The sequence below is a fragment of the Lepidothrix coronata genome, unplaced genomic scaffold, assembly GCF_001604755.1.
Source record: "Lepidothrix coronata isolate B3197 unplaced genomic scaffold, Lepidothrix_coronata-1.0 Scaffold282, whole genome shotgun sequence".
Taxonomy (NCBI): domain Eukaryota; kingdom Metazoa; phylum Chordata; class Aves; order Passeriformes; family Pipridae; genus Lepidothrix; species Lepidothrix coronata.
This window is the reverse complement of record NW_016690462.1, coordinates 663,232-686,672: the sequence shown is the minus strand read 5'-3', so window position 1 is coordinate 686,672 and position 23,441 is coordinate 663,232. Positions and strand designations below refer to the sequence as shown.

At 34.9% G+C, this 23,441-nt stretch overlaps 1 protein-coding gene across 1 annotated transcript in view; it reads right to left on the bottom strand.

Annotated features, from left to right (window-relative positions):
- The window catches only part of LOC108508138 (diacylglycerol kinase beta-like), a gene marked incomplete at its 3' end in the record, with an annotated part of 108,979 nt that overhangs the window by 21,021 nt on the left and 64,517 nt on the right, over positions 1 to 23,441 (bottom strand). Inside the window, exons 8-14 of the mRNA XM_017836705.1 lie at positions 22,364 to 22,413; positions 19,424 to 19,498; positions 18,785 to 18,904; positions 8,887 to 9,004; positions 6,171 to 6,259; positions 5,974 to 6,090; positions 1,768 to 1,866 (exon numbers count right to left, since the gene is read on the bottom strand). Coding sequence (XP_017692194.1) covers positions 1,768 to 1,866; positions 5,974 to 6,090; positions 6,171 to 6,259; positions 8,887 to 9,004; positions 18,785 to 18,904; positions 19,424 to 19,498; positions 22,364 to 22,413 — 668 coding nt within the window. The remainder of the gene's footprint in view (positions 1 to 1,767; positions 1,867 to 5,973; positions 6,091 to 6,170; positions 6,260 to 8,886; positions 9,005 to 18,784; positions 18,905 to 19,423; positions 19,499 to 22,363; positions 22,414 to 23,441) is intronic.

Here is a 23,441-nt window from a genome sequence, read left to right as displayed (position 1 = left end):
ATCCCCGTAACAGGAAATAGAAGAAACTAATTAAAAATTATCAACACTAATAATATATACACAATAACCAATCACTTTTAGAAGGAATTTCTATTAGTTAGGTCACTGAGATACTATTTGTAACATAAGTAAACTCAAGATTGTAATGCATTTTTGGAAGAAACTGCTAGATGAGCAAATATACTACAAAATTTTTAAGTCCCTGTTAAATCACAGTAAAATACATTTTCCATTCCTAACAATATACATTGTGCTGAAATACATGTCTTGTGCTATGTTGTTAGTAATATGATTCTGATACAGGAAAACATATTTACTTCTGCTTATGCCTTCAAAATTTGGAGATAAAACAAACCTATTCAAGGGTGATTTGACTCTAGAGTGGTTTTACATATCCTCTAAACAACTTAACTAAACTCCAATTGTGGAATAAAAATCTTAATTCCTCTATTCCTCTTCCTCTCCTGAAAAGAAAATGGAGTTACACCAATATAATTGAAGATGAAATTTCATGCTGAGGTTTATTCCATTTATAAGAATGGCAAATGATAAATAACATTAAAATGAAAACAGCCCAATAACAAAATCATAAATTCCAAATGCTGACTTTTAAAGTATGACCTAAAATCCTGAAAATTAAATAACATACTGCAGAATGTAATCATCCAACAAACTTAAAATAATATTTTACAATTATTAATCAGAGCTTGTCCAGATGATACCAAAATACGATACAGACAAACTACAAAACTGGTCTTATGACTTTTAAAAATATTTAAAAATATTTCGTAAATATTAAAACCAGGTTTCCATTGCTTTACCTTCATTGAGAGCAATGGAATAATCCCAAAGTCTAGCATCCATTCATTTGCAGATTTATAAACAGTCAAACAAATTAATCAGAAAATAATTAATTTACAATAGGCACAAATATTATGGTTCCTAGTTATCAGAAACTGGTTTAGGATTAGGAGGTATATCTTCTTGTTTTTCCTCCCCACAAAAAATTATTCTCTCTTAAGTTCAAGCATTTCTTACTCTTATTATGAAATATATTTAAAGAGGACCACTCATCTGTTCTTTTATGAATATGATGATGCTATGACTTTTATAAGCATAAAATATCCAATTTAGTATGTGAACACATAAGTTAATTCTCAAGCTCTTTTTTAATGATAAAATGGTCAGCTCTTTTCTATACAACCTACACATAGCATGCATTTTTATTTTCATTGAATTGAGTTATTGTTTTTGTGGACAGAGAAATTTACTGTCCACGATTGCAGAATAAAATATACCATAATATTGATGCATAGCTTACTGCAAGACCAGTGTCATCATTCTAGGTAACCTCCGGCTTAGATCAGAGACCTCAGCATTGCAGATATACAATATGCATCCCAAGCAAAAACTGCTCATAAGAATAACTTCATTATTCTGGGAAGTTGGATCTATAAAAGATGTAAAATGTAGAAGTGTTCTGCCTATACAGTTTCTGGTAAGTACAGTCTGAATAAGTGATAAAACCTGAGTCAGCTTCAGTTATAATATGCCCTACAGAAAATTCATTCTCACATGAAGGAAAATGCAATATGCAGAGGATAAAACATGCTCGTGCCTCTAAACGCATCAGCCAGGATTACACACTGTGTTTAAGGTTCACATAGTCCTGTGAATGTAACAAATACCTGGCCGACAGTCCCAGCATCATTTTAACGCTGCATATGAGAGGGGATTACAACTGAAATACACATAAGGACAACTCACCAATACTACTGGGCAGATTGATGTGGGTGGTAAAATATGGTCCTTCAAAGGTCCACAGTCACATTCAGGTTTCAGATGTGAAGCACACTTGTTATGCAACTACAGAAAGACAGAAAATGAAGATTCAACTTAAACCTTTTCCACTTATGGCGTAAACAAATGGCCATCTTAGAACAAGGTGAGTTTCATCAACCTAATTATTACTAGAGTACTAGAAGGAAATGAAACACATTGCAGTGGAAAGTCTCCTAGGACTGACAAAACCAGTGAATTGATATTGGAGCAAAGAATGGTGGATTAAGGTATTTTCCAGTTTGGAAATTGTTGTGTGGATCAGCACACAAAATAAGAATGGGGCATGGCAGTACAGTAACATCAGCATAGTGTTATCAGTGATCAAAACCTTCATTTCAGAATAGAGCTCCTTGCATTGAGGCAGGAACTTCTGCTCTACTACCAGTAAGTAATTCAAGGCAGCCTTTGGTGTAACTCTGTTTCCTACCTGACGCTGATAGTCACTACCCATTCAAATATAAGAGAATAACATAGGAATATCTAAGAGCTTTAAGTTCCATTGGGTAAATTTTGGTCTGGATAGAATCAACGTTCAGGCTTCCACCCACTTCTGAGGAACCTGAATTACCCTCCTTTTTTCTAATTTATTCTCAGCATTCATCCAGTTGTCTTGAAAGCAATGATAAGAGTTCTACTCTGAAAACATGAAAGGAATATTCTCAGATCTGCTGACTGAAAGAGCATTGGCTTACTTCTGTATTTCTACAAAGGTTGACGGGAAAAATATGTATTTAACATCAACATAAAATGGCAACAAGTAATGATAAATCTAATGAAATACTTTGCATTAGCAATCAAGAGTTCTTGTTGATAATTTAGAATTTAACTCAATTCAAATGTCTCTAACTACCCGGCCACAGAGTAAAAAGGAACAGTGGTATGCTTGGATCATGCAAAACATTCACATTTAATTGTTATACTTTGCAATATCATTAGAGATACTCAGAAGGAAATAAACCTAATATTGTGAAATTTTGTGAAAATTTATTAATTTGAACTTGATAATCTTTAAGGTCTTGTCCAACCTAAATTATTCTGTGTTTCTATTTCTACATTGATTTAATAAACTGTGCATTAAGGTCTTCAGGTAACATCGGTTTCCCATGCTGCTTATTATTTTTGAGGAGATACGTATATTTGAAGTAAAGAAAAATAATTAGGCTAATAAATAACAGGAGTTGTAAAGTAAAAATCTTATTAACAGGTGATTTAAGTAGTATAATAGGTAGCATCCAGCATTAGTTCAACAGGTTCAATATCTGTTACAAAATCTGTAGTTCAACGTCTGCATCTGTAAATCACATTTTTCCAATGACTGATTCATTTTCCCTCTACACAATTTAACTCATATGAACTCTATTAAAATCACAATAAAATTGCACCAACTGCTAATGTATATAAACTTTACTTGTAATATGGTCTTCATTAAGTTATCCGGTACAGTTAATGCTGACATAACATTTCTGAATTTTGAACTGAATGGCACCTAATATTAGCATTGCCCATATTCATTTATACTGCAAAGGTACCTTTTTAGGCAGTTACTTAGCAACAGAAAGTAAAAGTCTAACAAGTTTCGATTTACTCTGAGCTTAAAGCCTTATTGTGAGAGTATTTTGGTAGTCCTGTAATCTAAATCATTTGTCATGCTAATTCTCTGCCTAAGTGGTAAGGCTACTTGTACCATAATTAATGCACACCAGGGCACATTACATCAAATAAAAGTATCTTCACACATTCAGTGGTAATTAGCAGCTTTGCTACTTGGTGGCACGCAAACTTATCTATGAAAAAAATAGCTTAATCTTCTTATTAGTCTCTGCTGATTTTTGACAACAGAATTGGCACATAGTAGATAACAAAAATGGTAGAAGATATGTAGCTTTAACGAAAATAACACTTTGCACAATGAAATAAAATAACACGCATCTCTTCTCAAAAAAAAAATCGTTTCAGCAGGTTTTAAATACATTTCCCCCCCATCTAGATCCTGTAGAATATTACATCCCTCATAAGCCTGGAAAGTAGGAAAAAATGTATTTGCTGGAGGCAAAATGAGGGGAAAAAACATTTACATGACCTTGGTAGATAACTACAGAGTGCACGGGAGAGGGATCAGGGGTTTGCCTGAGAACTCAGTATAGCAAGCCTTCTTAGTGAAAAATACCTCTAAATTTTGGGACTAGATTCAGTTATGTGACAGCAAAAGTGACCCCATTAAGTTGTAAGGACAGAAACTTAAAATGCATGAAAGAGGCTCAGAATTAGTTGTGTAATAGCTAGCATCCTCTTAGATTACAAGCCATAAATGTGTGGTACAAGGAGTTGAAAAAGTGTGAAGGATGTGATGATAACTATATAATTTCAGAATATCCATTCAAAAATCATGTATCTGATAGAAATTTAGAATACCTTTTTTATGTAATAAAACTATTTCTATTAGAAAATAAAGTTATTGCAATAGAATATATCAAATACAAAGAATTGCAAGCAAAGTGAATAGGAGTAATTTGAAGTATTTAAAAATACTCAGACTTCACTTATGTGTCTATTTTACATCTGAAGCTATAAAAATTAAATAAAAATATTAATAAAGTTATTTTTAAAATAAACATTAATTTTATGAAAAAAAATCTTTAAATTACTGATGGAAGTACAATTGCAAAATTTTAAACCTCAGTGCCAATATTTTCAATTTTGGCTGTCAAAAAACACAGGCTCATTTTAATTGGAATTTTGACAGACATTTAGGCATTTAAATATGCACACAAGCACTTAGGATATTTTCAAAAGTATTTAGCCTCTTCCTTTCCCTTACAGTGATTTCAGTTATAAATAATTCTTCAGTATTTCTTCAGTGAATACCAGCTCTTATGAAAATCCTCTGAATCTTGACATTCATCTTCAAGGAGTAAAAAACCTTTACAAATCTGGTCCAGATTCACACAAAATAATGAGAAAATCATTTCTACTGAGGAGATACAGAATTTGAAACTTCCTTTGACTTTAAGAGGGAGCCTTACATACTATGTATTTCTTGATTGACAAACACATATTATACAGATGTAAACACTTCTAATATAGAGAGCAGAACACTCTTATTTGTCTTGCTAAACACATATAGCCATTGCCTAAATTTAATTATCTGCACGCAAAAAAATTTGGATTGGGCGTTTTATTCTCTACATAAATTATCCAAATTTTGACAGCAATCTGGACTACATATTTGCTTTCTTCTAAAATATTGGTTTTTAAATAATCATAACAGCTTATCACTGAAAGTATCCTGGATCTATTTTCTTTGATGATGTTTCATATTTTGTATTCTTGTGTTAAGAAAATATGTCATAAAACATCCTAACTTGTATGTTGAAAACAAACATTCACAAATGCCTCAGTCTCATATTATTACTTAAAGCACTGAACAAACAACTGCTGTTCCATAACAATAACAATAATAGTAATGATATCAGCAAACCCAGCAAAAACCTGTGAAGAAGGCTGAATCTCTCCCCATTTAGATTTAAATCCTGCCCTGGCTAGAAACAGAAATACTGGTGTTGCTCCTTCTAGCATGAAGATCTCACTTATAAGGGCAGTGTTCCCTGAATGTCATTAGTTTCAGTTATTGGTTCCTGCTGAATAAGGAGTGCTCAAAAGTTGTATATATTAGACTTGGTGCACAGGTTCGTATATTATCAACATGTCTCTGCTATTGTTCCCCAACACTTGGAATCATTGTATCCTACAAGGTATCCTCAATTTCATTTGCTAGTCAATACACCACAAATTAGGACTTTGCCCTGGTGTCACAGTGACCTTGATTTTCCCTGGTACTGAAAATGCTTTTGTAATCTTTCCGTAGCATAGGTTGGGAATTCTGCTCTTTAGAGTGACATACATTACTTTCATTTGGATATTGTCATGAAGTGAAGCACACCTTTAAGAGTATTGGCTTGCCACAATTAAGGAGTCCTAAGAATATTCTGTATATACCATCCCATAAACACACATTAGCCATTGCTGATGACAAAATTGAATGAGACCTTTCAAATTATTAGGCTATAGAAAAATATTCTATGATTTTTATCTCTCTAACCCATGCTAAAGGTTTTACTATAGTATACTCACTGTGATCTGACACCAAACACAGTGAAGTCCAGTCAAGCCTTGGTAACATTTTATAGTTTTGTGACACTTATCACATTTGGTTGGACAGTTGCCTTCTACCCAGAAATGGTGCATTACCTGCAAAAGAAAAAAGCGAATATACATAAAGTTACTAAATTAACAGGTACACGGCAAAGTTCATGCTACCCCAAACTTACTTCAGTATTCTTTTTAGACTTCACATATGTTTTGATGCAAGATGCGGGAGCTCTTGAGACACAGCGTTCATGGACTGTATACTTGCAAACTGCAAAAAAGAAACACATTAATAATGTTGAGGCAATGGTGTTTCTGACTACATTTCTGTGAAACAAATAACATTACCAGCATGCCATCTCTGAATAATCAATCCAATCAGTCAATGAAAACTTAAACTAGACTGCTTTTTCCATGGAATACAAAAGGCCAATTAGAACAGGAAATATTATGCAAGTGAGAAATCCAAGAATGCACTATCATTGCATAACAGGAAATGCTTAATTAAATCAGAGATCGCTAAATTTTTTCACAATAATTTCCAAATGACAAAAATATTAAAGATAAATTGATGACTGCCAAATGGTGTCATTTGCGAGTAAGAAGAAATCTATATTTTATGAACTATAGGCATGAGAGCAGCTGGCAAGTACAAAAATAAAACCCAATTAATTTGTTATTCCTTCTATTGATTTATAAATCTTAAATAGCTGATTAATCAATTTTCAAATAGCAATTGTTTTCATGCATTCCATGTAACCACCATATATTTAACTACTTTAACTCTTATTTTCCAAAATACCAACTCCTGAGAAGTCTTTTTTTTATCCCCTAAGCCCTCCACATCACCTTTAGGTAACTGCTACAGTTGACCAGGTCTGTAGTGACCAGATCACACAGGCTGCATTTGGAAAACACAAATATCACGATACAATGCAAAGCTTTATTGACTTCAACGATATAACTGTGCCAAGATAAGGAAATAATGTTATAGCTTATGCCTGCATTCAAGGGAGTCAACTATTAAAAACTGAGAATGAATTTCTCCCTGCACGGTGTCTCACGCTTTTGACCTCGAGAGCAATTAAGCACAAAGTACTTCTAAACACCTTGCTTGCACCTATTACACAAACCCAGTGGGAGGCGCAGCCATTAATCAGACAAACTGCAGGGAGTAACATTGTTGATTGGACCATGGAGGGATGGTGAGGCCCCCTACGGTTCTCCTTTTTTTTTTTTTTCCTCCCACACAATCTAAAATGCAAATAATGAAATCTATAGCAATGCTTTGAAAATATATTGAAGAAAAAGCTTAGCAAGATAGAGAAATAGTGAAATAGTTTTTTAAGTAGACTCATGCTTCTTCCTACATGAAGTAACTGAAAGGAGCATGTGGATGTTCTTCAGATACTTTGAGACCACTGTTCTCAGCAAATAAACGCCAAGCACAATAAGAAATACATTCTAAAGAGGTACACTGCAGTAGAAAAAACATCAGTCTGACATAAAAGAATATTAAAGAATATAACATTTCAAGATCTAACAGTCAAATCAGCATTTTATATACATATATATTCCAGTTACTCTCATAAGCATTTAATAACCTGAAGTTATGCAATTTCTATTTGTTTGAATTTTAAAAGATATATCTCTCTCATTTCATAGTACCATGAGTGAAATTATATGATGTGAAAATCCACACAAGGATTTATATCGAAATTATGTTTTAAAGAGATCTGTGGCCCACAGATCAATTCAAAACCGTCATTCTTTCCTACTAATCTCAAATTAAACCAATAGAAATATACAGGCAGAAAGGTCCTGATCATCTGTGATGGGCTATCTTTCATACCAAAAATGGAGAAAGTAAGTTACACTAAGAAACTGATTAATTTACCAAAAAGAACAATGAAAGGTGACTTGGTACCATCCTGAGAAGAATACAGTGGGTACTAAAGATCTCATTAATCTAATGGAGCAGGGCATAACACGAAGCAGTCATTGGAACCATTTACAAGACATATTCAAATCAGAAAATAGGTCTTAAAAAAAAAGATGATCAATCATGGGAACACACCACAAAAGAAAGATATGGATCATCCATCTCTTGAAACATTCAAATGGAGACAAGGTATCTTTCATAAAGCCTTGGTTTCTCAAGATACACTTTATGAGCTGGTCAAACACAGATTATTAGGATATGCATAGATACAACTCAAGGAACTGAATGCCAGTGATTGCACCTAATAGTCTAAAGACGGTCAAATTAGATGCAATAGATTTTCTGTTGTCCTTTACCTTAAAATATATAATCAGTAAATACGTGGATTGAAATTAATGAATACAAACCCAGGTACTATACAAAACTTTAGAACTGTTACAGAAACTTGATTTCTGGGAAACTGGGATTTTAACCTTCACAATTAACAGAACAAGAATTCTGTGCAAAATTTGAATCAACAAACACGGGACTTAGATGTTTGTCAATGTACCTCTTAAAGAATATCTATAATTATTAACAAGAAAAAAAGAGGAATAGGGCTGAAAAAACTATAGGGCTGAAACTTAAGCATGATACTTGCTAACGAAAAATAAAAAAACACCCCAAGAATTAAAAAAAAAAAAGAGTGGCAGACTCCAAAGGGAACTAATCATGATAACTGTAAAATTGTTTCTGATAAAAGAGAAAACTCCCTCAAACAACACATTTAAAAGCCAAATAAGCTGAAAAATTAAAAAAAGAACCTTGAGTGCTCAAGCATTGAAGACAAGAGGGAGACATTACTGTGCTAGCAATGGCTTTGTACTGGGAAGCTATGAGTTCTTTGTTATGTAGCAAGAGCAACATTTCTAGGAATTGACATGTATACACATGGACACCGAAATGCTTATACTCACAAGAACAGCAGAGACCTTGCTTGCCTACTCCGATTAGCATATTCAAACAAAGATTACAGTAGGCAGGCTTGTTAAAGTGTTTCAATCTCCATACATGCTGCCCATCATCTTTCACATTCTGCACAGGACATAAAAGAAACAGATTTCACTTAATAAAATAAACAATGAAATATATAAGTGCCAGTAAAAATTGGAGATTGACTCAAGAACGTAAAAGACAAGCTGTTACTTCATTTTAATACTCTGTACCAGATCACAGCATAATCATTCTAAATACACAGGCAATGATATAACAAAAAAATTCTTCAGAAGTTCATGGACATCCATGTGTTTCAAAAAAAACCACCAGGCTGCTGTTGTCCCTGAAAAACAATTCTATCCAGATATCTAGGCATTATTACAACTAGTATTAAAAATAAAATTTATTCTAGACTAATCCTAAAAATAAAGGTGCTGCAGGTTAGAAGATAAAACTCGCCAAAACAAACAATAGAAAGGGTTTTTTAAAACTGCACAGATATTCTTAATGACTCTTAGAATTAGGAACACATACCAACATTTGCGAAGTGGGAAAACTAACCACACCACAATAACTATTGCCAGCTTTAATTTATGCTACCCTATACAGCCAATAATCTATCAAAACCCACCTATTTAAGGGTGAGATTTACACCCTGGACCTCTTCTCCAGAAATAGAATTCCTTAGTTTTAAGCCCACATTTTTCAGTCAGCTGTAGCAGTATACTCAAATCTTGCATGAATAAATTGATCAACTGATCGGCACTAAACAACTCAGGGGCCCACTGTAACTTATACAAACCACTAAAATATCATCAAATCATTTATATTTATGAAATTAAGCTTTCTATTGCATGATTCTCCTCTTCCTTAATGGAATCATTCTGAGATCCCACTGTTATTTGATGGTTTAAAAAATTATTTGCACTTGATACAGACGTTAAATTAATTCTCTAAATTCCTGGCTTCTTGGCAAGTCTGGCCATGAGGCTTTTGCTTTTTTTAATCTTCAGAGGTTTTAATTTTTTTTAAAAAATAATTACATTAACCTAATGCAATATCATGATATTTTTTTAAATTTTTATTTATGTTTTAACAAATATAACATCCAGTGGAATAACAGCAGTTACTGTCTATCAGCTGGAAAGCAGATGCAGTAGTTTGATGTTTCATTGTGTATTGCTGAAGCTCTATAGTCTTTTGGTCATGTCATTACCAAAAAGAAATTGTCACATAGCTAAAGGGAGTCACACCAATCTGTTTCTCAGAAACCACATCAACAGCTGATTCTTATCTAGTTTCTGATTTCTCACATCCAACTACTACTACTATTACTTGTCATCATGTATAGACAATATTTTTGACTAGAGTTTCAATAGTATGATGGTTTTCACTGGTAAGGACAGTCAATGTAAGTCAGTGGGCATAAATTTTAATAAAAATTCAGTTTTGTCCTATATTAGCATATACTATACACGTTATGTCCTTAAAATCAGTATTGTTCTGTTCTAGGAGTTAGCTGTTACAACAAGTCAAATATGAGGAAGACTTCTTCATCCTTGTGGGCAAAAAGAAAATAAATCCTAATGGAAAATCAGCACTCTAACAAATTTAGAATGTTTGGTTCGGAGCTAGGTCTAAGTCAGAACACCACTTTGAATATTTCCTGCAAACTACCTAGAAACAAAAGGAACTGAAGTCAGTTGAAATACTTTTTTTTCTCTAGTGAGATATCAGGATCAGAGCCTAAGTGGAGCTTCCCCAGTATTATCAGCAGGAGTTCAAATACCTTCTCTGACAGCTGGGCAATGTCAGGGTCCCCTTTCTGCAGAAAAAGCACAGCAGATGCCTAATGTGGGATTCTTAGGCTGGCAAAGAGTGTGGAAGTTTTCCAATTTCCCCTGAAGAAGCAGAAATAGATTCTGCAGCTGTGAAGCACTAGAAGCCTGTCAAGCTCCTTCATGACTGGCAGCTGAAGAGGATGTATTTCATTACATGGAGCTCTGTAACGTCTATTTTTCTTCCCATCTTACTCCCATATTCCACACGTTTTTAAAGTATGGTTAAACTACAATATAGGTTGTGAGTTTCAAGTCTTCTGAAAGTAGACAATAAAGACAATCTAAATCCTTCTGAGAAAAAACAGCAAACAATTTACACTTTGATTTTAACATCACTCAGGTCATCAACAGATACAGTCATAAACCACAAGCACTTAAAATGTGAGCTGACCAGCTTTCCTTGGCAAAATACTTGCTGTTTGTGAAAATTAAGAGAAATTCATACTTATGCATAAACTTGCCCCTCTTCTACACTAGTTTTGTGTTACTTTTTCATTTTAATTTTATTTTTAAAGAATGACCATTACATGTGAATATGCTACTTCTTATTTGAACAGAACATATGGTCTAACTTAGCTGGCATTTTCCTTATCAGAAAAACAAACAAGTCTTGATGTGGGTGTTCTGCCAATTAAAACACTTAGCTGTGTTACAGACTGCAACTGATGCAAATCCATTACATAAACACAATGCACTTTTGGAAAAGAACAAATTAAATTTTTGCTCTTGTGCACTGCCAAAAATAAGCAATAAAGTGCTGCGTATGATTATGTATGCACATAACTTTTTAAAACACTGCCAAAGAAAAAAAAAAGACATAATACAAAATAAAGCCCCTTCAATGCAAGTCTTTAAGTATGAATAAAATCCACAATTCTGACACATCAGTGCATTTACTGACATTAACTCATTTTGCATCCATATCCTGAGGAAGAGTTTAAAAACAAATAGACATTGAGAAGAACTCAAAGCAGGGCAGGTACAGTAAAAATCTCTTCCTCACTTCATTATACACATCATTGAAAATCAAGCCTCCATATGTCACAGGCAGACTTTAACACATAATGACAATAGCAACATTTATTTTGTTAACAACAGTTCTCTTAACTTATGGTCCTGACCCTCCTACCATGGATTTGACTGCCGAGATGACCTGACCTTAAAAAGCAAGTCAACCATAAAAGAGTCAGCTTTAGAATTAGTGGAAAATTTCATGCTGTCACAGAATTCAGCTACACATCCCTAATCTGGTTTAATATTAACTTACTTCAGCTTTTTAGATATTTGTAGATAAAGGCAGCCAAAGTGATCTTCAGGTTTCAAGCACAAAATTCAAGATTCTGAGACTTAAAAAAGGTAATGAAACCATTGATAAATTTTGATCCTAGCAAACACATCGTCTTTAAACAGCTACAGTGTGTCTGCAATAACAGCATGCTCAGTCTTTTCAGTGAGAAGTCAGTAACAAGCATCCAAATGAGAAGGATGTTATTGAGTAGCTGTTACTCTTTCCCTGCCTGTTATTTTGCTTCCATTTATTTAAAAAATATATTTAAATTTATTTACATGACTTGTTCAAGACAATTTTATGACTGATCATTGGGTACTGTTCAGCCAGTGTGAAAGGTGAGAAGAGTGTCCATTAAACTACGCAGCATTTCCCTTTATTACAAACGCAGTTATGTTCTATACTGGTTTCAGCAAAGAATTAATATCAGGTTTCGTTTTATTCAATTTGTTTTGGGAAGAGGGGGTTTTAAGTATCTTCTGGTTCAGCTGGAGAGGGAGTAACCTCATTCGAGGGATATCCTATTTGGAAGGCTCCTCACTTCTAATTTCTGAGGTATATTGTGCATGTGTGTTGGAGAAAGCAAACCAAACAAAAAATTTCCAGTCTTCATCCACGCACTCATCCAGAAATAAAATTTTCCCACTAGAGGGAAAATTGTTTAAAAAAGCTTCATAAAAAGCCAAAGCATTAAGTTTCCCCGACCCCATCTCTCATCTAAAGAGACTCTAATGCTGCAGAAATTAAATTGTAAATAAAGGTAAATTTGTATACCTGCATAAAATACCATCTACTTTACACCTTATACACAGAACAGGTTAGTCACTCCTGGCTTTTCCTGAGCTTCTATCAAACTAAAGACAAAAGGAAAAGAGTGACTGTAGTAAGAAAAGGCATTTGCAAACTTCCTGCAAGGAAGTGGGAGCTAGCACAGCATAAAAGTCAGCAGAGACGAGCACTTTTTTAGCAGCTCCCGCTGCCAAAGGCTCACAAAGCATTATAACATCGCGGTCTCTGCTGGCGATGCTGTGAAATGACACCGGTAAAACAGCTCGCCTTATCACTTTGGGGGAGTCTGCTTCCAGCTGGGAAGGAGCTGGCACAAATCGGGCAAGCTACAGCTTCTAGCAGGGGCTTGAGTTTACCCTCTGGACGTATGGAAATAGTATATGGTGTATCGGCACTTCAGCCTTTTAGAAAAGTTACCTGCCGTACTTCAGACAGGACTTAGAGAAAGGTCTCTCAGGACAATAAAAGGCCGTATCACCTTCTTTCCTCACTGAACAAAATAGAAGTCTATGAAACTGCCCAGCAGTCTGCCCAGCCTAGGAGGGACTACTCACAGTAGTTGTATCAACAGATACAACTCTAGGCTTGCAAATGTTTGCACATCTCCAGTTTGGTTCCACTTTCACATATGCAGAGCTCAAATAGTAAGGTAATAATAATATAATATCAACGTAAGAAGCAGTATTTCCCAAGTGCGGACTCACGCTACAGTATTCTATCCCATATTTAATAAAAAAAATTTTAAAAATTTGCTTTTTAAATTATTTGAGTGAAATCACATAATATTTGCTGCTTGAGGATCCAAAATAAAATTTTGGAGTATTTTCTTATTATTTAATTGAAGCATAGTCACAATAAAACAAAAACGTTGGTCACATTGAAATTTACCTTGACTTAAAAGGTGAACTGGGTTGAAAATTACAATCGGTGACTTAAAAGAAAGGCATATTGGTCAGATTACAGATTATTGATAACTTTATGAAGGATTTGCTGGTGTTCAATTTCTCTCTCACCTTAAAGCAGCTTTTCAGCAACTGTACAGTACCAGATATAGTGCAACCATGACATCTAGTGGCCAGCGAAGAGGAAATAAAAACATTTCCTAAAACATGAGATTTCTTTAAACTCTAGTACTTCGGAACTTGCATTTTATACCTACATTTTGCACAATCACTGACAGAGGTGGTAGGAATGATCTGTTACAGGAGAAGTGGGACCAAAATATCTTGCGTGGAATTACCTTACAAGAGAAACCAAATGCTTTTACCCTAGCAGGGTGGAATAATATGGTACAAGTGAGGAACTCCTACCAAAGAGCAGAGTACAATGCAAATGGCTGACCAAACCTGTACTTCAGAGGCTTTTTGTGCTCAGATTACAAAGGAAATTTTAAGCAATGCTAGGAGAGTCAATAGGGTAACTCTCCACCTTCACTTACAATGTTAATCTAAAATTAATGCAGAATGGAATAAAAAGGTCAGAAACTGAAGGTTGCTACTGTAGACAAGTAGAATAAGTAGCCTAGTGGTCACCAGTGTGCAATAGGCCACTTCCCAAAAGTGTAATTACCAACCGGGAGTATTGCAGGGATATCTCTGTCCAACTTGTGTTTGGATGGGAGACAAACTATTCCCTTAAGATGCAAAATTAAATTTGGAAAGTTGGTGAGGATTGCGATAATTGCAGAATAAAGTGTACCACTCAGCAAAAAACTCTACCTCATACACTTATTATTAAAAATTACACCACACAGATAACTATTTCCTCTACAGTTAACATTTTCTTTTTATTCAAGAAATTCTCATTTTACATGAGGGAATTGCATGAAAAAAAATCCACAAAACTGGAACAACTAAACATCAGATAAAGAATTATTCGTCTTAACAACCAAGGTTTCAGTAGCTTCTGCACAGAACACATTCAGTCACTTCTAATTGGAAAAAGGATAGTCGTCCAAGTACAAATGGATTATACATGTAAACAGCCCCAAGGTCTTTTCTTCTAAAACAAATTGCCAAAAAGTATGTGTACCACAGAACCCCTATAGAAAAAGAACTAATTCAGTTCTTATTTAAATTCCTTATCTTGCACCCAAATTGTTTTGTTTAGCAGATCAATTGCCTTGTAAAGCATCACACTTCAAATACATTGTTTCTATTCTGCAACATTTTCAGAGATAAAATGTATTTAAAAATAAAATAAAATAAAATAAAAAAAATAAAATAAAATTCAGTATTTATAAATTCTACCTTCACAGCAACTTCAAAATCAAATCTTAGGAGGAAATAGAGCATAAAACCCAGAAGGATAAAGCAAACTGGATATTTAGGCTGATTTCCTAGGGAAATGAGACCTTTCTATGGTCTTTGTCCCTTTATCTCCCTGACTCTAAACTATGCCAGCAACTTAGAAATTAGTTTAGTAATCTCAAAGAAATTTAAAAGGGCACTGGAAATGTCATGAAAGTCTAGGAAAAAGGCTGGGGGAAGGAAGAAAAAAAGAGAGAGAAAGAGAGAGTGCATGCACAGAAGGGAAATCAGGCAAATTTCCTTGTTACTCCTTTGACTTGTTAACAGGTGGCTAGCTAATAATTGTAGTAACAACCTAATATTATCCTTATATATACTGGGATGACTGCTGTGGTCAGAGGGCAAAGACCACAAACCTGTGAGAGTTTAGGCTATCACAACACTGCTGTTCATAAACACTAAGTTGTTTATTCTTTTATTTTTGTATAATGTAGTTCCGTACTTTGTTTAAATGATTCTTTTTTTTTCAATTATTGTAACTAAATCACCTAATACACTATGTAATAAAAACTGATTGAAAGGATTTAAATGTAATATAGAACTTTTATGATACCTGACCTTTCTGTATAGCTATTAAAGGAAACTAAGGATTAAGTAGAAACATTGTAGCTGAAAGTACTATGACAATCTGCAGCTGAAATAAATTATCATAGTTTCACTGATATTAGTACAACAAATTACACCAGCTGAGAATTTTGTATAGTTCGTCCAAGCCCTGTACAAGAGTTAAGTATATTACAGTGTTAATGGACCCCAACCCAAAACAAATTAAACATTTCACTGGTGTCATAATTTATTTAAATACACTACAGTGACAATTCTTTGTCACTATCACACTAGACAAGCTCTGGAATTGATCTCTAAACTGTGCCAGCAACTTAGAAATTAGTTTAGTAATCTCCAAGAAATTTAAAAGGGCATTGGAAATGTCATGAAAGTCTAGGAAAAAGGCGGGGGGAAGGAAGAAAGAAAGAGAGAGAGGATTCTTGGATTTAAAATTTTGTCATTGCTGAGTTCAGCAGAGAACCAAATCATACTCAACTAAAGGTAAAAGAAGGTGGTAGAATTGTTTGGTGGGTTTTGGTTTCTTGACCATTTTTTCTTTTGGTTTGGGGTGTTGTTTGCTTGTTTTTGTTTAAATGATTTTGTGTGGTTTTGTTGTTTTTGTTGGGGTTTTTTTCTCTCTTTTTCAACATGTGACGAGCAGCTGGAAATGTCTACACATCATAAGCCAGTAGGTTATGCCACTTATTTTCACATACTAGTCAGCTTGAGGAAAACTTTAAGATATCAACACTTTATTATTTGATTAATGAATTCAAAAGATTCTTATCTTAATTTTTATTATCATAACTAAAAGGAGAAAGACAGCCAAAAAAATCAGAGTCTTGGGAAGCTAGGTTTGCAAAATCTAACAACAATATGTAAAAAAAAATGACGGCATCCCATTAATGGGAATGATGCACCGGAATGAAGTGCTTGGGTAATACATTAGATGCTCTAAAACCATTAAAACCATGTTATCAGTTTACACAAAATAATGACAGACAGGCATTAGAGTTTTAACTTTATTGATTTCACTTTTCAGTGTCCTAAAATACACTTCGATTTGATGATCATTTAGAACTGGGTACAAAGAGAAGTAGTAAATTTCTGCTCATTTGAAGAAAATATAAAAATTTTGCTTTTCTCTACATATTTTTCAAATGGTTTAAAAAATTAAGCAGTTCTAAACATCAAAAGAAATAGGAGAGCCCTTTTAAAGGGTGGCATCACCTCCTAGTGAATCATTAGCAAATGACTAGCAAATTAGCTCATATGTAGGTAATGGACTTCATTCACAGTAAAGTAGAATATTAAAAAACCATAGAATAATGAACTATGCTTATTGATCCAAAAATATAATAAAAAAAATATTTTACATGCTATTTTTCTACAACTGTATGCTTATGTCCGTTAAATGCATCAAGAACTAGTAATACTCTTGATGATGAAAACACTGGCCCATACTGATACCAGGTTATAGAATTTTGATCACTATTTGTGCATTTTTACTATTTCCATAGTAAAGCTACATGCAGCATGATAACTAGTAAAAACACTCAAAAGGAGAATCATGTTTTAGTATGAAAATAAACCTCTACAGAAGGAGCTGCATTAATTTATGCCATAATTTAATGAGCTTCAAATTTAGAAAGAATGAAATGTAGACACTGAAAACTACTCCCAGAACTTCTATACTACCTGTCACAAAAGAAAAATCTGTGCTCAAAGTGACTATCAGTTATCTACTGTACTGATTGCTTGAGAGCATTTGGTGCCCTTTGTTTAAAGTAATTGCGCGTAAATAATTGAATTCGGCCTGACAAATATCTCTTTGATGACAGGGAAGCAATTTAACATTTTTGTTACTCAGTCTCACATATAGAATTAGAGAATTACTATTTACAGTAATCCAAATACACTGAAATTCAGGTGTTTTGCTTGTAATTTGATTATTAAGATTTTGCAAGACTTACAGATCTTCTGTTCAACAAACTGGTTTGTTACATATTTTCCTACACAAAGTCTCAGTCTGACCATTCTTTGTCTAAATAAAATACCATAGAGCAACTACAGCAGTCTAGATTTAGTTGAAGCCATAGAACTATATGAGGAAAATAAATATTATTTAATATTTCACCTCAATATCTAAAAATTAATTAGGAAAAGATGAAATAAAAATATTTTCTTTCAAATAACAGAAAAGCATTTGAAACATATGCTTAGATACGTGTTCAAAATTAGCTCAGATACAGGACAGCAGGTGGCACTGGCAACATGCCAGTCTTAAAAAGTTGCATTTAACTAGTCCCAAACTGATCATATTACATCTGTATTATCTTTAATGTGAAGTTGTAAATGTACAGAACACAAGTTCATCTTTCATAACACTCTATCCTTTGGTGTAAGTGTTCCCTTTGATATTGCTACTTAGTATAGTTTATTAAGGTAGTCACAGAGATGGAATATCTTCACAGGGATGTATTCTGACAGGAAAAGAGCCAACAGGCAACAATTGCTGCAGAAGAAATTCCCTCTGCTCATAAGAACAAAAGCTCTTTCCCTTAAGAACAATTAACACAGGGAGAGTTTGCCCACAGGACTGGTGGAATCTGCCTCATTGGAATTATTTAGGTTTGACAGAGCCCTGGATAACTTAATCCATGGCCCTGCCTTTAATAAGAGACTTGACCAGATGTCCAGAAGTTCTTTCAATGTAGATTGTTCTGTGACTCAGTACAATTCGGCCACAGAATCCAGTACCATGCTGAGAATACTAGACACTGCTCCAAGTCAGCTGTAACATACACATGCACAGTAAGACATTCTTAACAAATAATTCTACAGCTAGGAATTAACAACATGCTGTTAGCAGGGCAAATTAATCAGCTTTTTACAGCTTCCAGCTCCAGAGCTCGCTTATTTGGTGGAGCTTCAAACATGGTAATGGTAACTCTGCCTTTGAAAATGCACTTTTGCTCTTTGCATGTCATTCAGCCATACTGAAGAAAAGTAAAGCAAAGTATTCTTCATACAGGCCTCAGAGAAACCAGCCTGAGGTCCACACTTACATGCAAGCAGAGACTTGACACTCTTATTTAATACTTACATTCTCTAACCCAAGGAGGACCAAGAGTGGTATTGTTGTCATTCCTCCTTGGATCCACTCTTCTAGAGAAACAGTGCCATCATGATCATAGTCAATTTCTTCCATCATTTCATGAAGAATCTACACAGTTTAATGAAAAATCTCATAAATTCTAATTTTTTATTATTATATTCTAATATAGCAACTTCTTGTTAGAATATGTGCAGATCTCCAACTCCCTCATCCACACACAAAAAGTAAGGGAAATATTATTTGTATGGCAGCTGTAGTAAAATGAGTTCAGAAAATGAAGTGTCATATTCCTATTTACATTTTATTATCATTGAAAGATCTCAAACTAAGTTGGGTTCCCTCTGTACTTGCAGTTACTTTTAAGAAATTTTCAGAGATGAGCCAGTTGTGTTATAAAAGTTAATTACTACATGCATTGAAAAAAACCCTTAAACTGTAGCAAGAATGTTTCACAGATTAGATTCAATCAGCAAAATACTTGTAAAAGTGCTAATTGACAGTGCCATAGTGGAACACAGACAACTCTTATTTCTATCTTACTAACATATAGATTCACATGTCGACATGAAATATCACAAAATGCTATCTCTAGCAACATTAAAAAATTGTGATAAAATGGATACTTACTGGACTCAGTTCAGTAACATCCCATTCAAGGTATTCTGCAACATGCATCATTTGAGCAATGATATTTTCCAGCTCCTACAGATGAACGAAAAGTATGATATTTAATGCAATATTATAACAAGCAACTTATATTATAACAAGCAACTTATAATTCAACCATATTGAATTCAGTGACACTGTTTCATCAATGTTCCTAACCAATGTCCTTTACACAGGAAGCTGTCCACTCAGGTGAATCTGCTTCATGAGCAAAACATCAGGCATGGACTGCGAAGCATTCAGGGAGGTGAAATACATCCCCACAATTAAAGTAATTCAAAGTAGTAATAGATTCTTCTTTCCTAGTTATCTTTTGAGCACTGTTTTTACTATTTGATGTCCATGCTGTGATATAATGCTGTAATGATCTTTAAATTCCAGCACTCTAACAAACTATTTTTTTGACAGCTATTGCGTGGTTCAAAACTTTATAATGGAAATAAGGCATAAAGTGGATGCTATAAACTAATACGAAGTTTTCTTACCATAATGGTGTTGCAATTTCCCTTGATCATGTATCACTACTGCTCTTCTATACTCATATATATAATTTTGCTTAGTAAACATTTCCAGTGCTTACCTAGGACCACTCTGAATTCTCGTGTTGTCTTGGTTCCAGCCAGGAGCCAAGATAAATTTTTGCCATAGCCAGGAGAGGCATAGCTGAGACTTGGAGGTTATTCTATACCACTTCAAGTCACTGCTAGGTGCAGGAGAAAGGGAGTCTCTTCTGGAAAGAAAGGGGTCCTTCTGGTTGAGTACATGTGGGCAGCAGAGAGATTGGGTAATGCCAGTTCCAAGTTGGAGAGAGCAGTCAGGGCAGCGTGCCTGCAGTTAGGTAGGGTCAGGCTCTGTGATGAGCATTTTGGATGTAATTTACTCTGTTTTGTACACCTTTGTTACTAATATTGTTGCTGTTATTACTGTTCTTTTCCTTATATAATTGCTGTTTCTAGTAAATTGTTCTTATCTCAAACTGTGATCTTTACCTTTTGTGTCTCCAAGTCTCCTCTCCATTCTGTTGCAGGAGTGGGAGAGGAGCGAGAGTGTGGTCTGGAGAGTCTCAGTGGAAGCCCTAAATTGGGGAGTACCATTCCTAAACCATGACAGCCTTATTTGGTGCCTACTGTGAGGCATGAAGGATTGAGATAACAACAGATCTGCCCAGAACAAGCTGGAAACCAATATTACTTCAGCATTTGCTGTATTAGGTACAGAGCCACTGGTCACAGTGCTGCTTGGTTTGTTCATATGGGCATGGTACCTAACCCTGTATATATATTTCTTTGTGTGCTCCTCGGGATGTTATTCTTCAGAGCAGGGAGAGGGATCAGGATTGCTTTGTTGATGTACTGTGGAATATCAGTTTATGACATGACATCAAGGCCATGAGGGCCGTTTGGGATATGTATTCAGTGTTGCTGAACACCTACTCGTACCTCAGGCACTACCTTTCAGAGTCCATTAAGAATCACACCCAGTCTGTGGGGGGACAGGGGAGGATGATTTTCCCTAGCTTTTCACACCCTTTTCCTCCTTCAAGCCTGTTACAACTTTATTTCAGAATTTTTAATTCCCTTTGGATGTTAAGGAAAAAATGTTCTTGTTGCTAAGTCTGCCGGTTTTCCTCAGGGCGATCCATACGATGTTTAGAGTTAAGAAAGAGATTTCCAGGGAGGTTGTTCAGAGGTCTGTCCTGAGGATGGATAGAGCCATGAGTGGCATGGAAAGCAAGAGAAAATGGGCCAGCTTTCAAAGGATTACTCTGTTCCAATGCTTTGAAAGTTCACCCCCGAACAACTCTGATGAAGTGGCAGAATATTTGAAAGAAAAATGCCGTGGCAGTTTCAGAGAGGTGCAACGTTATGCAGTGGGCTGGGGCCTGGCTACTGTTTATCAGACACTGCTCGAAACTAGACAGCACCCTCAGGAGGAGGAGTAGGAAAGCAGACCAACAGACACTGTGGCCAGTCAAAACTGCAGCTGAACCAGAGGAACCTGTGCTGGTAGCAGCTGTCTCTTCACAGAAGAAGAAACCCATGACAAAAATCAGTTCACTTAGTGAGGGATGAAGAGGAAGCAGAGGCTTCAGAACAGGAGGAAGAGGCAGGGCCAGAGATAATCACTTCATCCCTATCCCAGGGTGAGTTGCCAGATATGTGAAAAGATTTCAGCCGCCAGTATGTGCATTATCATGAACTGGCCTGCAGGCAAAAATTTCCCTGTCACTTATGGGAATCAGCTCCTCTTCTTTACCAATCCACTCTATGCTTGCTTCCAGGAGATAAAAAAGAAGAGGAAAAAAAAAACAAAGAAAAAAAAATCACTGCCAATAAAATACTGCTTTCTGTTAGCTAACAGAAAAAAATAGCTACATTTTTTTTTTAATTATTGTTATACCTCTCATTTTTCTTCAAACATTTGGTTGGGCTACTCCTCAAAAGTTTGCCTTTAACATTGTTCCTCTGTTCTTCATAACAACGTGGAAGTTCTGACATTCCTCCACATAAATTCACTGTGTAACTCTCATACTTACTCTTTTTAATGAAATCTTTACAAACAGTGCTTTGAGATACACGTCCCAGCAGCATACTAGAATTTCTGGAATTATATTAATGTGTCCCCTACAGTAATATGATGAAAAATCAGAAGACTATAGAATAGGACTCCATGACAGCAGTGTCAACATTTGAAAATTTATACAGTAGTAGAAGCAGCAGCTTATTGGAAAAGAAAACTCAAGATATACTTTTCAAATCGTTGACTTTTTATCGACTACAGTTTATACTGCTTCTAATAATTCAGGATAAATATAAACTTGATTTGGATTAATGTATTTTTGTACAGGTATTCCATGATGACATACTCTTACAATGGATCAAAATACACAAATAACATTACCGAACTATCCAGGTATCCATTCCCATCTGTATCATACAAGCGAAACATAACTGAAAAGAAAACACAGAGACAGGGAAACTTGGTTAGAAAACATAGTAAATACCTTTTTTTTTTTTTTCATAAAAAACAACTCCAAACCAAAACACAAAACAACTAAACCTGAGTTTCAAAGAAAGGACAAATATTAACATTTACTTTTAATGATCACTCTAACTGCAGACTCACCACATAAGTTGTATTATGTGAGAGGTTCACTCAGCAACTACCAGTGCCTCCAACAAGACATATTAGCTGGACAGTGTAATTGCACCTTTTCCACATTGTCACTCCAGCAGCTAATTTGGTCTGTGAACTTAATTTTTGTTCCTTCTAGAGATGATCTGTAGACATGGTGAGTACTCCCAAAAGGCCCTTCTTTGTCATCTCACCAAATATTGGATAACATACAATTGGTCAGGCAAATATTGATAAACCTGTTTAAATTTTAATAATACTATCCTACGCCCTTGGTAGCAGCTATCACTATTGAATAGTAATATTACTTTAGAAAGTATTTTTTGACCAACTAAATGAAACAGATGATTAATTTTTTAAGTATCTAATCATTCCAATCCAACAATAAACATTTCTCACAAACTGCCAGCATGGCTTCTCCTAGAACCTAACTTGCTTCATCAATTTGAAAATGTATTTCCAACATTTTCGGAAGTCACCCAGAAAAGAAGATGCATTTTGAGAATATCCAGAAAATATATAGTTTCAAGATTGTATCAAGACTTGATTCCAGTGACAACAACGGGTAAGTCTACCAAGATATTTGAAAGCAGCTTCCTCAGCTGATGATATACTGCATCAGACTGCAGAGCAGAAAGAAGTCTGAAGCTTTGGTAGGAAATACTGTTAAAAGACTAAAGATGAAATCCAGAAGCCCACATGTACCTTGCTATTTGTCCCTACTTTCTGAGACAGTTTGCCAGAGCTCTGAAATCTAAACACCCACCATCCCCTTCAAAAGTGCTAATTTTTTTAGCGCTAGACCAATTTTTTAGGGATGAAGAAGTCAACCCATGTTGAGATG